The 18,012-nt window shown below is 36.4% G+C and overlaps 1 protein-coding gene across 3 annotated transcripts in view; it reads right to left on the reverse strand.

Moving 5' to 3' along the window:
- Nucleotides 1-797: 797 nt before the first annotated feature.
- Cp110 (Centriolar coiled coil protein 110kDa) overlaps nucleotides 798-18,012 on the reverse strand; it is a 33,885-nt gene continuing 16,670 nt past the window's right edge. The window contains exons 8-14 of one of the 3 annotated variants that reach the window (XM_089241777.1): nucleotides 11,247-11,354; nucleotides 9,662-9,805; nucleotides 8,555-8,637; nucleotides 8,238-8,321; nucleotides 3,174-3,245; nucleotides 2,316-2,374; nucleotides 798-2,216 (exon numbers count right to left, since the gene is read on the reverse strand). In XM_089241777.1, the coding sequence (XP_089097903.1) occupies nucleotides 2,170-2,216; nucleotides 2,316-2,374; nucleotides 3,174-3,245; nucleotides 8,238-8,321; nucleotides 8,555-8,637; nucleotides 9,662-9,805; nucleotides 11,247-11,354 (597 nt within the window). In that variant the 3' untranslated portion in view covers nucleotides 798-2,169. Of the gene's footprint in view, nucleotides 2,217-2,315; nucleotides 2,375-3,173; nucleotides 3,246-8,237; nucleotides 8,325-8,554; nucleotides 8,638-9,661; nucleotides 9,806-11,246; nucleotides 11,355-18,012 lie in introns of all 3 variants that reach the window. The other 2 variants (XM_089241776.1, XM_089241778.1) reach the window with 2 other exon arrangements.

Genomic DNA, 18,012 nt, shown 5'->3' on the forward strand with positions numbered 1-18,012 from the left:
TATTAGTAAATCTTGGGAAGTGTATACAGTCTATGACTGTAAACTTCATGGATTGAAAGTTGTGAAAAAATTTCACAAATAAAAAATTTCAAGGCAAATGTGATTATTCAAATATTATAACAGATTGGGTTTTTTTTTCACACAGTACATTAACTGAAAACTGGTCACCAATTTCAATGGAAAATTTATAACAGTTGTAAATTAATAAAAAAATCTATAATACTACGGTATAAGTGAAATGCAAACATTCTGGCCAAATTCACGTCAAAACCCTGGGTTGTGGGACCCCTTGCTGACAGATGTGCAAGCCATAATCACAATTAAAATAGATGGTTTCTCAGATTGTCAAGCTGGTTATATAATATACAATATGTGACATCAGGGAATTTACAACAAAGCAAGCCTTCATTTCAACATTAGCATATGCAGATAGTATATTTAAACTAGTGTCCCAAAGCGAGCAGTATTGTTCCAAGGAGTGGGGTAGAATCTTTGGGTTTGATATTGGATCCTACGGGTTAGATTTGGGGGTGATGGAGAACAAAAATTCTCCATCATGGGGGCGGCTGTAGAACAAAAAATGTTTGGAAAATTAATCTCAATCAAGCATCTTCTATTTCGAGTGAGTATCACAGTACTTCTTGAAGATCTACATTTTCTGCTACTCTTCTTTTTTTTAAAGAATGTTTAATTTTAATAGTATTCCCTCATACCCAAGGAGAACTATTTGACCCTCATCACCATAATAAAGTAAAAACCATTAATAAAAGCATAGGCAAAACTAAATTTGACTTGACTTTATTTCACATAAAAATATAGAAAAACTACGAACACTTTTCATAAATAATTACAAACATTTTCACAAGAATATTGTTCTAGAAAGGACACATCGGTGTGCTTCTTAGAGAAAACTTTGATTCAAAAATAGCATGTACAAATATACTCGCAATTTAACTACACGTCAAACTTCATCTTCAAAGGCTTATTTCAGTTTGAGTACAGAGTGGCTGTTTAAAATGCACTTTAAAAAGGCAAAAATGATCACATGCTTGTATAAAGAACATTCCAATGCATAAGATAAAATTTTTGGGGAACCTCCAAGATCACAGAAATACCAAACTCGCTATTCATTAGTAAGGAACATTAGATGCAAGTGCACTTTCGACACTGGTTATTGAGGTAAGGTGCCACCTATACACATTTACATACAATATGACTCATAAAACATACAGGGTGCATAGCTAACAGCTGGCACTGCAATTTACTGGCGAACAATTGATCCTAGAGGCATACTTCCATTCAGGAAAAAATATCAAAATAACGTGTGAACCTCAAATACATCATTTATATTGCAAAGAGTTGTATAGTTATAAAAATAAAAGGATTATCTTTTTATATGGACACACTGCTCAAAAACCCAATAAGTAAGTTGGTGCCCTGTCTCTCCTGAGGAAAACAAAAAAAATCAATGTCTCTAAGTGCGCTATTCGCTGAGATATTTGAATTAAAAAAATAGGGAAAAATTGAAAAATATATATAAAAATGGGGGAGCATTATCTGTTAGTTTATGCTGTTTTGCCAATTTTTCTATATTTTTGAATTGAAATATCTCAGCAAATATTTCATTTAGAAATGCAAAATTTAATTTATTGGCCTCAGGAAAGACAGGACAAAAACTTTCTGAGTTTCTAAAGACAGGGACCATACAAAAAGTTATTATTTTTTTTAATTTTAATAACTAACTATACAACCACTTGCAACATGAATAATGCATCTGAGTTTACACATTATTTGGATACTTTTTCAAATTAGAAGTATGCCTCTAGGATCAATGGTTTGCCAGTGAAAGGTGGTGCAGGTTCATAGCTATGCACCCTGTATACTGAAAGCAATAAACATTTAGAAGCTAGAAAAATTATAAAATGAATACAAAAATGAATATTAAAAAAAAATAAATACAATATGTAATACATATTATAGGTAAAAAAAACAATTATTGCAATAAAAATTTCGGGCGGGAAAATAAATGTTTAAAAAAACACATTTTTAAAAGAAAAATATATGAAAGACAAAAGGAACTTTGTTCAAATATATATTAAATAGTTTGCATGTAAAAATGATCAGTGCGGCTGATTCTTCTTTCATCCACCAACTTCATAGTAACAAACTTCAATAAAGTGAACGACGAACGGTTCTGCTTGATCTTGACATAGCACCTGAATGAGAGAAAAAAATTCAATCTGAATCATTTTCATAACATACATGTTGCTCTTTGTAAAACTACATCATGACGTAGGAAACAATAAGAAACATACCGGTGCTTGAGCTCCTCTTCTCAGGGGTAAATACACACTTTGACGATCTAGCATCTGACCTGTAAAATAAATGCACAATGAATGAAATTTAGCTACTGTGTATACTCATGTGTATAAGCTAAACTTTTTTAATGCTCAATAACTTATCAAGGAAACATTCAACAGTTTACTGTGATGTGAAAATTTACTCTGCAGCATTGTCAAAGATAAAATGTTTATAGTCTTTTTTTTAAAGTATCCAACATTCTAAGGGTTATGCTGCAACAAAAGCATCGCATGTCTCAGTCATTGTACAGTCGGAATTTTAGAAACAGTCCTAACAACAGCGGAAAAAAGGGCATAACTAAATCGTAAGTTGCACAATCAATGTGCAGATCAGCAAAAGGCTCAAAGACGACACTCAAAGTGACATCCAAGGGTGTCGTTGCACAGTTCACATCAGCGAATGAAAGACTGGTGCACCTTCCCATAGACTCTTGATGTTTTATTAATCTCATCTGCTGCAATAAGGATTCTTGTGACGGGAAATTCCACCGAGTTTACAGGTGTCTTATACACTAATGCTTTCATGCCTTACACAAAAGGAAGTCCACTCGGGCACCGTGGATTTAGGTCTGGTGAGCGTGGAGACCACCCCACCGGTCCACTGACACTCTGACTGTGCACTTTTCTGACACTGAGTGGATTACGATCATATAGGTTCCACTATTCATCTTGATGGGCACTATCAACCTTCCAGTTTTTTTTTTTAACAGTTTACAAATACCCTGTATATTTTTATGGAAAGTATATTCTTAATAATTCGCATCCACTCAGTAAAATTATAACAAAATCATCTTATGAGGGAAGGGAACTCACTTTTTTGACCCATACATTTTCTCCACAGGACCTCTTGAATAATAACAGAGACCAGCTGTTTTGTTCGTTCCTCTATATGAAAAAAAAAATCAAAAATTTTCATTTTTGCTTTTGATTCAAAGTTGCAAAAAAGGAAGGAAGAAAATATGATTTTAACCTATGATACCAATTGAACCAATAACTACTTTATAGAGTTACCAGATTTAGAAACTGAGAAAGGAGGATGACTGTATGCACCCCCTTTCAACATCCCTTTTGCCAATTTTCACAGCAGATGGCACCACTAGGAATCAGTATTAAGTGTTGTTTGCATCATGTTTTCTTTGTTTCTGAATGGAAGAGGTAATGCTCCATCTATCCTTCAGTACACAGCATTAGACGTTGGTGAGCAAACAATGGTATTCTTAAAATGGGTGTTGCAGTTTTCTTCTTCCAGAACTGTTTTTTTTATATTATCCTAGAGCAGCGGTTCTCAACATTTTTGACTCGCGGAGCCCTTTTTAGTAAAAAAATTATATGGCGGAGCCCCGTAAGCCCATTTCTTAATTATTAATCAAAGTTACTGAATCATTTTTACTGTTTGAAAATATGTATAATTATTATTTTTTAATTTTACTTTCCTCAAGCGACCGCGGAGCCCCTGGAGAGTGAATAAGGTGCGACAGTTGAGAGCCACTGTCCTAGAGCAAAAAAGCTGGGCCGTGGTTAGAATAGTGTCTGCTGCGCTGCTTGCAACTTGGGTTCTTGTATTCTGGGAATTTCGACGTCGATTGGTAAAAGCATGTAAACATGCAGAAAAAAACACACACACTCATACGTCAGTGAAGAGTGGAAAATGTTTCAGAATGGGGGGGGGGGGAATTTTCCCCAAAAAATAATAATAATTATGGAAACCTGAAAAAAGGATGATGTTTGATAACCCTACACACACAACATATTCCAGCATGTAATAATAAGTTGGAAAATCCTAAGAGGAATGTTTACAAGGTGAATGTACAGTTAAGTAATCATAAATCAGGGTATAAAAAAAAATCATTATTTTTTTTGCAAACATCTCAATTCACGCGATGCACAACCAAAGAGCCATTCAGCATCAACTGAATAAAACAAATTCTATTGAAAAAAAAATAGAACACTTGTGCCACATTACAATACATTGAAAATACTTAGTGTAGTTATATCTAAGTTCAGCTCCCTATATTTTTCTGTAATTTTTTCCATGTACAAAATCTAGAAATAGAGAAGATTTCTTTCTGCACTGTATCTAGGGATAAAGTTCAAATCTATATTTACCCCAAAGATCTTCTATACTTATTTCAATTAAGAACTTTACCACATATCAACAACATGCATGCCATACCAGGTTACCTTTACTTCAATATCACTGAAGTTATGTAACTAAAAAACTTAGATTTTAGATTAAAATTTAGATTTTTTTGATTTAGATCAATAATTTTTTTTTTAAATCAAGTGATTTAAATTGTGATTTTCATCATGATTTAAATCAAGCTGATTTAAATTGGCGTACCCTGCCATAAAGCATATAATAATACCCAACTAACCCTTCTCTCAATGTTCTTTTTCTTTTTAATGTTGATTATTCTTTGTATTTAATGATTAAAAGAAAAACGTACTTCTTTTTTTGCAATATTAAAGTACAGGGCATCCATAATTAAAAGACTCTATTTTATAGTAGTGTAGTTAATTTTGTGGAGCACTTTATGAAGTGATGGGAATGTTTTGGGGGGGGGGGGATAATTGCACATGTTGCCACCAGAGAACGTTTTATTAAGAAATTACACATTTAGGCAAACATTTACAATTTTAACAATTTTTAAACACTTTTATGATTGTTACTGCAACTGGTCATCGTGGAACCATCATTTTCAGATACCATGAGAAATTGCAAGATGGCATATTCCACAACTGACCAAAGTGTGTGCGGGGAAATGTTCAGCATGTGGCGTGAAATGCTGCCTTCAAGGTCAGGTAAAGTTCTTGGATTGTCATGACTTACCAGACGTTTCAAATGCCCTCAAAGCCAAAAATCTCATGGATTAAGCTCCTGAAAGCCATAGATTAGGGTGACACGTTCTTCTATAAAATGTATTTTAAGAACATTCTTAACACACACTGCAATGTGCAGAGGGGCTCCGTCTTGCATAAAGATTGTGTCTGCAAGGCAGTGATGTGCTTGCAGAGCCGGAACAATTTTGTTCTGTAACACCAATGCATATTGCAATTTTGTTCTGTAACACCAATGCATATTGCAATTTCGTTCTGTAACAGCAATGCATGTCACTGGACATGTACAATGTAACTTCTCGTAGAAGTAGGGACCAAGAATAAATGAGGCAGTAAATCCACACCATACCATTACTTTTTGGTGAATGTAGCAGAACCTCTAAGATAGCGTGCAGATCTTCTGGTTTCCAAATTCTGCAGTTGTGAATATTGACTGCACCATCCAAATGAAAATGTGCTTCGTCTGTCCAGAGGATATTCCAAAGTCATTCTGAATCAACCTCAATGCGAGCTAGAAACTGAGGTAAGAACCGGAGTTGAGGGTCATAACCATGTGGAAGCAACCGATGCACAAGAGAAAGTTTGTACAGATAATATCGGAGGATATTCTGCATGATCTTATGGACAGTTGAAAGTGGCCTATCCAACACCTGTGCTACATACCTGTCACTAGTACAATCATACTACCACGAGAATTTGAAGCTATTGCCTCTTCCCTCTGAAGTGAAACCTTCTGTGCTTCCTCTACAGAAACAGGTTTTCTTCTTCTTCCAGGATGAACAGCCAACAATCCTGTGGTTTCAAATCTTGTTATCATACTCCAAAGGTTTTTAACATTCATTGGACCTTTTCAAATCCTCTTCCAAGTTTGATATTTCTGTAGAGCAGTTACTGCGGAATTGCTGTGATGGTAAAACAATTTGACCAAGAAAGTGTGATCTCATAAACTTATCATTATGAGCAGCAAACATATTGAGAAACAAGATCTCAGTGAATGTTTCTAGGTTTTATAAGAGCTGCTGCATGACATCACATAAATTTGCAAGTTTACTACAGATATTGAAAGTGAAACACCCTCTGATAGCGACATGTGCAACTAATTTTTTTCTCCTGAAACAAATTCCCATCACTTCATGAAGTCCTCCAAAAAATTGTAGGCTACTTTAAAATAGGGTCTTTTAATTATGGATGCCCTGTATATAATTGTGTGAATGGTATGCCATGCTTTTCCCAACATTTTATTCACAAAAATATGACTGAAATTATAAATGTAATATCAGCCATTCAAGTCAAAAATGTAGTGCACATATGCAAAGCTATGCATTTAACAACACCTATTTCTTGTTATGCATTGAATGGAAATAATTCTCGAGAGTGTACCACATTAAGAACAGTACATCCAAGTCATTACAGCAGTGTTTCTCAAAGTGTGAATTCACAACTGAAGTACTTTGTAAGAGAAGGGCATTGCAATAAGCTGGTGAAATTAATTTGCGCCTGTTCAGTGCTTTGAAATGACACTTCTCTAGACAGTTGTGGGGGAGCCATGAATATATGATGACTGGGCAAGGGATTCAAAAAAAGTTTAAGAACTTGCTGCATTATAGAGAAAGGAATAAAATTTGCTTTACTCGATTCATCATTTTCTTTGCTTTCAGTGCCACAACCCACTGCAGATAAAGTATGAGTAAAGTTCAATCATTCAATTCAGGCATCTTCAGCCTGTTGATCACAAGAACTACACTGCTTCCTGAAGCACTTAATGACTGAGCACGATTGCATACTCATGCTTTATTCAACACCTAAATTAAATGTTGCATTCAAGGAGTAGTATTTTATGCTAATTTAAGTTATTTTTAAGTTTGCTAAATTAAGTTGTTTATGAGTTGCATTTTGGGAGCACTCTTCTAAAAACGGTTAGAGACTACTTATCTAGGAAGACTGTTTAGATTGTAAAAACGTAAAAATTCTGATGAAAAAATCAATTTCATACTTTATTAGCCCTCCTAGAATAAAAATTTTAGAGTAAAATAAAAAGATTTGCAATACTTTTTTCAACAGACTTGTGGGGAAAATATACTAGCAAATTTTTAAAATTATTCCAATATACAAAAGCAATGATTCTATAAAAACTAAGTACAGATAAATTAACTGAAAGGAATTACATGAAAAAATAAATCAGCACAAAAAAAGACTAATTCAATCACTCAATGATTGTATAAAATGAAATTTTATAAATAAAAACATTTAAAAATATTCTAATGGAGGGGTGCACAACCTTTTCGGTCCACAGGCCAGATATATAGTATTTCTGCTGCTTGCGAGGCCAGAAATTTGTACATATAGGGTGACCATATGACCCATATTTTACAGGACATTCATGTAGTTTTGGCTGTACCAACTTTTTTTATTAAAAAAAATGTCCCTTGATTGGAGTTGATTTATAATTATGATTTATAAATTATATTATGATAATTATGGCTATCATAATTAATTGTAGTCATGTAAATTTCTTCACCTCTCGTATTTGTGAAACATATACAGTTTTTTTTGGTGAATCTTTTACACATTGTGACTTGCAATAGCTTTTTATTTCCCGACCACTGGTGTTTCTCCAACAATTTTAGCGATACTAACTTTGGCTACTTTTATTTGACTTTGACTATTTTTTTTTTTTTTACTGTAATTGCAAACTTCCTTGCTTTTCACAATTTTTTTTACTTTAATTAGTAACTTTGCTTGCTTTTCAAAGTTTTTTTACTTAAGTTGGCAACTTTATTTGCCTTTGATTATTTTTTTCAACAATTGACAACTTTACTTGCATGTGACAATTTTTTTAAAATAATTAGTAATATCCTGTATGGATATAGATTTGCCGCATTTTTATGAAAGAAATATGGTCATCATAGGCATTTATCATGTTGTATGTATTGATTCCTGTCTACTAGAATTTTTTTGTGGGCCGGAGGTTGTGCACCCTTGCTCTAATGCATTAATAATCAAGTAGATAAAGACTACAAAAGAGAAAAAGCTTCTCACATTCTTTGCCCATGAGCTGACATTCTCTCAAGGCAAGCTCTAGCATAACAATCACGCCTGGGACCTCTAACTGCAGACGCTTCCCTGCTAAAGCATATTTATACAACAATAAGGCTAAAAATTCTTTACACTATAATTATGTCTATAGTATCATTTCAGAACATATTTCATTTTAGGATTCTTGATTTGAAAATAAAAGAAACACAAATTTCAGGAATCTTAAATTTATCGCAGTTTAGGAAAAACGTTATTCCATTAAACTGATTGACTTTTCATTTCTATAAGTCGCACACATCCAATTTTATGGATAGATGTACCTGAGTTTTTTACGTTCCAAACGTTTCATAGTTGCAGACGAAAGCTTTGCTCTTTTCGGATCATTAGTTGGAGTTTTATCACCCTGGAAATTAATAAAATGAACAAAGACACAATCAATTAAGAGTAATACTAACCTTGTCTCTCAATTAAAAATAAGACAATTTTATCACAGGAAAAATAAAAACTAAATTCAAATAAAAATAATTTTTAAAGTAATAATGGAATAAAAATCTTAAATAAATTTAAAAATTAAAGGTAATTTAAAAGTATACATGAAGGGTAATTATAATTAAAGTTCCAGTACTCTGGGTAGTTTTCTCAAAAACTACTTACACAGTCAAATTTTTAAGATATCTTAATGAGACCACAGGAGAGAGATTTATGAAATTAAAAAAATAAATTTCAACAACCAGATGAAAAAGTGGTGCTTTTTATTGAATTCTACATTTTCCCCCCATGCTCCATATAGCTTATATATACCAAGTTTCAATGAAATATGTCTACCAGAATGGCCGTTATATAGGTCTGAGTAGTTTGAGTATGCCCACACTGATCAGATCAATGCAGCACCTGTCAGTATACTAACACTACTCAGACCTATATAGCGCCCATTCAGGACGTATTCCATTAAAACTTGGTATATGCACTGTATGGTCCATGGGGAAAAAAGGAAAATTACAAATTAAGAACAATTAAAAATAAAAAAACACTACTTTTCCACCTGGTGGTCAAAAATTTAACTTTTTTTCATAAATCTCTCTCCTGTGGTCTCATTAAGATATCCTAAAAATTTGACTGTATTGAGATAAGCAGTTTTTGAGAAAAACCTGCACTCAAGACTACGTGAACTTTAACTATAATCACACTGTATATTTTTGAGATTGCTTAAACATTACAGTAGAGCCCCCCAATAACCAATTCTGAATATAAGCTGACTTTTCTATCGTAGAATAAATACATAGCATACATAATGAAATCAACCAGACAAACACAGAAACAGAGCTTTCAGCACATAAGTATTCAGTAAGTATTCTCTCATTGCCATGAGTTCTAGAATATAATTGTACACATTCATCATACAAGGATTTCAATACTGATAAACTCACAGATTTCGCAAAATCCTGCACGGAACCGCTGATTGATGTTCGTCTTTGCTTTTCAATTTCTCTAGATTTTGAGATGATTTCCATGCGCTCCTTAGTACTCAAATCAAAGAATATCTTGTGGAATGCAGATACTGCACTATTCAACTATTTAGAAGAAAATAATAAGCAAAAATTAAGCTCTGTATTTATAATCTAAATGAAATTGATTTTGTGATGCACGATGAGGGACAAGCTCATTAAGACAGTGATTCTCAAATGGTGTGCTGCAGTTCAAAAGGGTATAATGTGAAGGGGCACACAACCTCTCACCAAATGCGACCCACAAAGAGGTTTCATCTGGTTCATTGATATGGTAAAAAGTATCAGTAATAAAAGGCTGACATATTTCCTTCATGGAAAATATGGATCCATACAGGCCATTGCCAATTCACACCAAAAAATTGTCAAAGGGAAGTAAAGCTGCTAATTTGCCACCTGGCAGTCTAAGGGTTAGGGTGCAGGTCTGGGTTCAAATCCTGGTTTGTGCATGGATGTCTACTTAACATTAGCAAATTACCTTGACAGATCTCTTGGGAATATTATTTATTATTTTGGGTTATTTATTTTTTATAGTCAAAAACTACCAAAAGGAAGTAAAATTGCCAGTTATAACCAAAACACTGTCAAAGGGGAGTAAAATTGCCAATTACAGCCAAGAAAAATTGTCAAAAAATAAAATTGCCAACTAGTATTCATGAATTAAAAAACATACATGTTTGACAAATATGTGAATACTTGTGTGAATGTGAGAATATTGGCAAATATGTGAATATATGTGTATACTTGTATTTATAATTATGATAATTGAAGTGGGAATTATCAACACTTTTATAATCTCAATTTATAATCTCAATCCTTGATTTCAGTAAAAATATAAATTCGAGATTCAAGGAAACAGATATTTTCTGGATATTATCCCAAGGTGAACTTGAAAAGAAAAGTCATCTGGTTTCCAATGGACTCAACCGTAGGCTCTTTTGCAAACTGGGCAAGCATGCTACCATCTGCCCCACCTGAAGACATGACCATGCCTTCCTTATTTCCAAGCAAGATTCATTCAAAAACAGGACATTTTATAAAAGAGTTGGTATGGCAATAATTATGGGAATGTCTTTTAAAATATGGTCATAAGACCATCTCGCATATTCCAGTTTCTGACCTGCAAGTAGCACAAACACCATATATCTAGCCCATGGACTGAAAAGATTATGTACCCCCAAGTGTAATGGGTCAGAGTGATACAGAGATTTGTAGAGAGGTATTAAAAATTATTATACACTCTTTATGCACGAGGAGCAAAAAATATTTTTGCAGAATTCATTCAATCTTGTCTTTATGGCTGGTAGTCCACTGGAGGCTACTAAGAGTGAAAACAGGTCACGTGTATGTGGAAGATAGCTGCAAGAGTCTGAGCATACACAAGACTTCTGTTTTTGCTCCTGATAGCTTCCAGTGGACAACCAGCCTAAAGCCCACACACTGCTGCTGATTTTTTTGGGACACTGTTAAAAACACATGTGCAAAAATTTGAAGGGAAATTTTAAACCTGTTTCAGTAAAAGATGGTGCAATTCTTTTTCCACAGAAGAAGTCATTCCACTTTCTTTTCTCATAGGCGCCTCCATTTCAAACTTTATGCAGAGGTTGGCTGTATCCTATATGAAGTTTAAACGATATATGATAATTTTTTTTTAAACTGAACTTGATATATATATATATAGAATAACCTGAAATATAAGTATACAGAAAAATGTTATGCTTTTATGGATGGCAGTTATCAAACTGCTAAAACTTTTCAAGTTGAGTGGCTTCCATCTCCTTGCCAGACGTTATCTGCACTGAGGATGACAAGTACAGGAATTGATACGACATATATACCACAAAAAAAACTATATGAAAATCCAGAAATCTGTAACAGTTTGAACTAAAATATGAATATATTTGTTATACTGAGAGTGTATGTTACGATTAATGTGATAAATTGGTTGTTATGTGTCGCAAGGCCAGATCTTCCCCCTCTTTCACAACATTTATTTTATCTATATATATAAAATTGATTTTCTGTCTGTCTGTGTGTGTGTATGTATGTTCTCTATACAAATCTACAATTTTGGATCGATCGTCGCCAAATTTCGCATATATACCAAATGGGACCCGACTTGAACGATAGGTTACTTTAAAATTTCGTCAGAGCAGGGCAAATGACCCAAATGGGCAAAAACCTTTAGGGCAACAATGGTTTTTGGGCCTCAACAATCACTTTCCGAACGTTTACTTTGGTTACCGTGGTTCCTAGCAATGCGTTTAAGACGTGTATATGCCTTTACAATGGTTTGTCATTTCTTCAACGCTGTCAGTATATGTATAATATTTATGCCTTTATAATGGTTTGCCACTTTATTCAATCCTCCCAGTAATGAGAGCTTTTTGAATAGACACCATCATGAGCATCACTTTGAGGATAAGGGGCCGTTCAAGTATTACGTCATCATCGATGGGGGGGGGGGGTTTGCGATTTGCTGACTTTTGATGACGGGGGGGGGGGGGGGGGTTTGGGTAATGCTTACGTCATCAACCACCCTTCATGAAGATATGAGTTAGGATTCAGAGGGGCAGAGCTGATGACGAACTTTTGCTGACGGGGGGGAGGGGGATCAGCGTTTTGGTGACTTTTGCTGACAAGGTGGGAGGGGGGGTCAAAAATGGCAAAAAATTTGCTTACCTAATACTTGAACGGCCCCTAAGGCAAAGGATGATGCCCCATAGAAATCAGTGTTAAAATTGCCGATTTTAATGTAGAAATGCGGAAATTTGGTGGGGTTTTCTGTCACATCAATAATTTTAAAAATTGTATTCAATACTCGATTTGTGAAATATTGAGTTCGCTTAGAGATATACGAAGCCCAGAAAATTAGATATGAAGTAAATAGCCGGACCTACTTTCGAGTTGGATATCCATGCAATAACATTGATTTCAACTTTTTATTTACATCTTCTCAAGCATGAAAATTAATGTCTCCGTATTGTCTTTTAATAACTGCATAAATTCACATAGTTTAGGATGTTTTAAAATTAATTATGGGCCCGTAAAAAGTACATCGAAAAAATTCCACAGCTTTAATTAAGCATTTTTTGAAGCAGAAACAGGCAGAGATAGATAAGTTCAAAGGGAGGAATCGAAATACCTAGCACCCTTTAAAAAAAGGAAAAAAAAAAAATTTTTTTAACGTTTCTTTAAATCTAGATTTGTTTCTTTCATGAGTCGCGCAGGAAGTCGCCATATTGGTGAACTTAGACACGGTTTGCATGTCCCTCAAAGAAAGAGGGAGATATCACGTGATCCAAAAAGGCTCATTACAGAAAATGTAACCGGGTATTATAGCTAGGCGCATTTGGCCAAAATCCTGATTACAGGGTATAATCTATATCGATCATCAAGATTTATCTCCCGCATTTTTGTAATTATACAAATCCGCATTCCTCTACCATTTTGGCAATTGTGCAAGTTCGAAACATGTTCCCTTATTAATTTTTGTAATTATGCAAGTTGCAAAATGTTTTTCTTTCATTTTTGTCGTTATACAAGTTTGTAGCATGTTTTCTTTCCCATTTTTGTACCCGGGCAACGCCGGGTATTATAGCTAGTTTTAAATAAAATGAATAATATTAAGAAATTATTACATTTTCTGACTATGACCTCTGAAGTGAACAGATGTACTTTCTTCCACTGAGCAACCGAGAGTTAAGATTTGTTATCCAACTCAAGTGGGATCGTCTGTCAGCGTGATTAGTGGTTAAATATTTTCCCTCTCAAGATGACACCCACTGTGTGTCAAAATGCATTAGGAGCTTTTGTATTTTTTGTATATTTGCCTTATTCCCCGATGACTTCTTAATATTATTGGACAAAGTTGATATACTTACTCTACCATACTCTTCCAAAATGAACAATAGTCATTGAGATACTGAGGCGACATCATGTTGTTTCGCAATTTAATATTTAATCATATAAGGGGACGTCGTGTAGGAGGTGCGTCTCTTTTCCGGGAGATGGCGGAATAGTTCTAAACCCTTGATATTGGAGGGGTGTCCAATTAAAGCACGAAACTGCGGAACTTAAAGAAGAAGGCTTTATTTCGAAGCACACTCAAAACAGACAACCGTACAGAACGGAAGCCACATTCCAACTCACGTTCTCTTCTCTTGGAAGATAGATTTTCTCTTCTCACCTTCTTTTAGCAACGCATAAACAAACAAAGCATATTATGTGCTGTAAGGCCACAGAGTTAGTAAAAATATCCATACTGGGAAAATAGATTCGTTACAATCTCCCCCTCTGGCTCCGACGACGTCTCGGCGAGGAGCCAGTAAGAGCCATCTTTCCTTTGGGAGTAGTTCCTGACGAACAGAACGGGAAGCTCCGGGCAACTGCTGACACTCTTGTGTCAGGTCGAAGTTCAGTTTTCGAGTCACACCGGTTCTGGGGACGTCGACTAGGGTTCGGATGCAGTTTTGAAGAACGCCGCTCTCTTGGGGTCCGGGAAACCGCGGTTGGGGTTTCAGCATCTCGTAATGGAGTCAACTCCCTTTGGAATCGGTACTGGTTTACGGGATTCAAGACGAGTTCTTGTTTCCTCCCGTTAAGGAAATCTTCAGATTCCTGAGTAGGCACAACGTTTTCAATGATCTTATCCAAAACATCATTCCCACGTTGGGACTCGCGGAGAGTCCGTGAACTCTTCTCCACTACAATGAAGTTCAACAGCTCACACTGCTTGGCTCCTTTACCCATTGGGCTGGATAGCTCATCAGCGTGGCGGCCTGGACAGTTACGGACAATATGACCACGATTTTTACACTGGTAACACACTATCTGATCCCAACATCTTCGGGCAACGTGTCCACGTCGACCGCAGTTATAGCAAGCATGCCTTCCTCGCAAGGTCGAGCGAGAATTTGAAACACGACATTTTTCGTAGCCTTCTCCAGGGCCACCTTTACAGCGGTATACCCTGTCATTACCACTCTTGTTGATCTGGTGCTTGAGGAAAGGTCTTCCTCCCCCTAACTTGGAGCATCTATGGGATTCTTCTGAGAAGGAATAAAGTTCTCGCTGCTCGATGAAAGGTATCGGGCCTCCCCCTGGCTTGAAGCATCGCTTGAACTCCGCCGGGGATGAATCAAGTTCTCGTTGCTGAGAAGTAAGGTGGGTACCTTTATCTTCACGAAGTCGACACGATTGTGACTCAGCAGGTAGTGCCAGGAGGGCACTGCTTTCAGATGGGCCTTCGACGAACGGATGTCGCTTCTCAGGAGCTTCAGAGAAGTACCACTTTCCTTGCTGAACATCCAGGACGATACCAGCATCACTGAGAAAGTCGGTACCGAGAAGGGTTCGGTTTTCTCTGGCCTGTGGTAGCACCATCATCTCGGTGGGAATCACTTTACCTTGGACGTTAATGTCCACAGTCGTAGTTAGGACTTCGGCTCTACGAGCATATCCATCGGCTAGTCTCATAACGATAGTCTTGCGGGAAAAGGGCAAACCATGTTCTTGTAGGAGATGATATAGCTTCTCCCCTGCCACCGAATGTGTGGCACCCGTGTCAGCACACACTGCTCCGCGCCTGTTACAAATCATCACTTCGATAGCATTTTTTTGACGTCTCTCAGTTGAGAAACTGTAAAAGTCCAACTCGTCGACACTAACTTCTGGGGTGTTCGTGGCAGGATTGCACGTTCGACATCGGGACTTGACGACACCAGGTTCTCCGCACCCGTAACATCTTAGGATATGACTGCTACTGTCATCTTTCGATTCCGTATTAGGATGGGATGATAAACTGTATAAGTCCAAAGCGTTGACACTGGGTCCTGGTCTATCCGTTGGAGGATTACACGTTCGGCATCGGGACTTGGTAACACCAGGTTCCCCACAACCATAACATCTTAAGACAGGATGACGTCCTGCATCTTCCGATTCCGGATTCGCACGTTGATTAGAATGAAAGTCTCTTTGTCGTACTGGGGACCTAAGGGGTTCATGTTGCTTTGACTGCAATCTCTTCCTCTCATATTGGATCTCGCTCTTTTTGTTTCGAAGGTTATCATAAGCATCAAGCTTCTCCACGATTTCATCAGGGGTAGTCCACTCACTCCAAACATCCAGAAAATGTTCTTTAACTTCAGGTGGGATCCTCTTCTTCATCTGATCCGAAATCATCAGATCTTTCAGCTCGTCAAAGTTGCTAATGTTCAGTTCGGACAGCCAGCCTTCGAAATAACTTTGGATCTCAAAGTGATAGTCCTTCCAGGTACTTCCAGGTGATTTTCTGTGCGTAGAGAAGAGCTGCCGGAACCTTTCCGCACTCAGCTTGAAACGGCGTAAGAGAACCTCCCGGATGTGGTCGTAATCATGGGCCTTATCTTCAGGTTCTCGAGCAATGAGCTTAGCAACTTCATTCGGCAAAACTCCCAGCAGATACGCAACCCAGTTCACCTTCTCCACTTTCAAGAATTTTAGCTGTCTTTCAAACAACTTTAGGAATAGCGACATATCATCTTCACTCGGATTGAAATTCGGGATCAACCTCTTCACGTCGAACTTGGGCTGATCGATGAGAGCGACGGATGGCTCTTCTGCCGGTTGCGAGAGTCGTTGAAACTCAAGCTGCAACCGCATCTTTTCAAGTTCAAACGAACGTTCTCGTTCCTTTTCTTCGGCGATCCTAGATTGTTCCTTTTCTTCGGCGATCCTAGATTGTTCCTTTTCTTCGTCGATTCTAGCTCTTTCCTCAGCTATTCTAGCTCTTTCCTCAGCTATTCTAGCTCGTTCTTCTTCTCTTTCCTCAGCTATTCTAGCTCGTTCTTCTTCTCTTTCCTCAGCTACTCTAGCTCGTTCTTCTTCTCCCTCTCTTTCTCCGATAATAGTAGCCAGCAGGGATTTCACGAATTCTTCCTCATAACCGGAGGACTTTGTTATTATGTGCTTGAGATCTACTACACGCGAATCATTCGGAACTTCCTCTCCTAATTCTAGAGCGAGTAGGATCAAATCACGTTTCTTACCTTTGGCCAAGTACGCCATTTCGATTTTAGGAGCTATCAGGAACCTCACAGTTGATTTCGAATGTCCGTTTCGTACTGCCTTGAGTTCGAGCCACGACGTTGGGCGCCAGTTTTATAAGGGGACGTCGTGTAGGAGGTGCGTCTCTTTTCCGGGAGATGGCGGAATAGTTCTAAACCCTTGATATTGGAGGGGTGTCCAATTAAAGCACGAAACTGCGGAACTTAAAGAAGAAGGCTTTATTTCGAAGCACACTCAAAACAGACAACCGTACAGAACGGAAGCCACATTCCAACTCACGTTCTCTTCTCTTGGAAGATAGATTTTCTCTTCTCACCTTCTTTTAGCAACGCATAAACAAACAAAGCATATTATGTGCTGTAAGGCCACAGAGTTAGTAAAAATATCCATACTGGGAAAATAGATTCGTTACAATCATATATTTAAATATACTCAAAAATTAATGCAACTCAAAATCAATTAATCAAATAAGCAATTAAGATGAATAAAAAATAATTTTTAATAACTTAATAAAATATAAAGTTTTTTTTCTGGGATGCCTATTGGCTAAAGATGTGTTGGGTGGGTGTTTTTTTTTTTTTGGAATTCGTCTAGGAATCAAGAGAAACAATTTTTTGTGACTGTAGACAGAACAGTTCAGAGGATATCGAAGGGCTTCCGCTAAAAAAATAAGTTGAGACAATGAATTAAAAACACTTATGGGAAAATGCTCATAACATATGCATATTTACCAATCATTTCGGTAAGTTTGATAAATTTATCACTTTAACCAGCAATTATGTATAACAATACCCAAGCATCATAGGTAAATTTGATAAATACCAAAAATTTTCACATTTACTAGCGATTTTGCATAATACGTGAGTGTACCAGGTAAATTTGATAAATACTTGAAAATTCATTGAAATTTTTACTGGTGATTATGCATAATACCGGAGTGTAATTGGTGAATTTGATAAATATAAAAAAAAATTCTTGAATAAGTCTAGTATGTTTGATGTAGTCGGACCCTGATGTAACAAATTCCCAATGAATTTTATGATCTAATGATTAAAATTGTAATTTCGTGATAAAAAATTAATTAAATCAAAGTATTTGTTAAATGGGAGGTTTTTCATAGCAGGGTATGATAGTAAAATTAGTTTAATCAGAGTTCATTATATCCAGTCAAGATTCTGGCTCACAAGTCGAGTGATCTAAATAATAAATCTTATCATACTTCTCCA

This window comes from Pholcus phalangioides, unplaced genomic scaffold (assembly GCF_987345545.1).
Source record: "Pholcus phalangioides strain wild (caught in Gottingen) unplaced genomic scaffold, Ppha-v1.0 ptg000014l_1, whole genome shotgun sequence".
NCBI classification, from domain to species: domain Eukaryota; kingdom Metazoa; phylum Arthropoda; class Arachnida; order Araneae; family Pholcidae; genus Pholcus; species Pholcus phalangioides.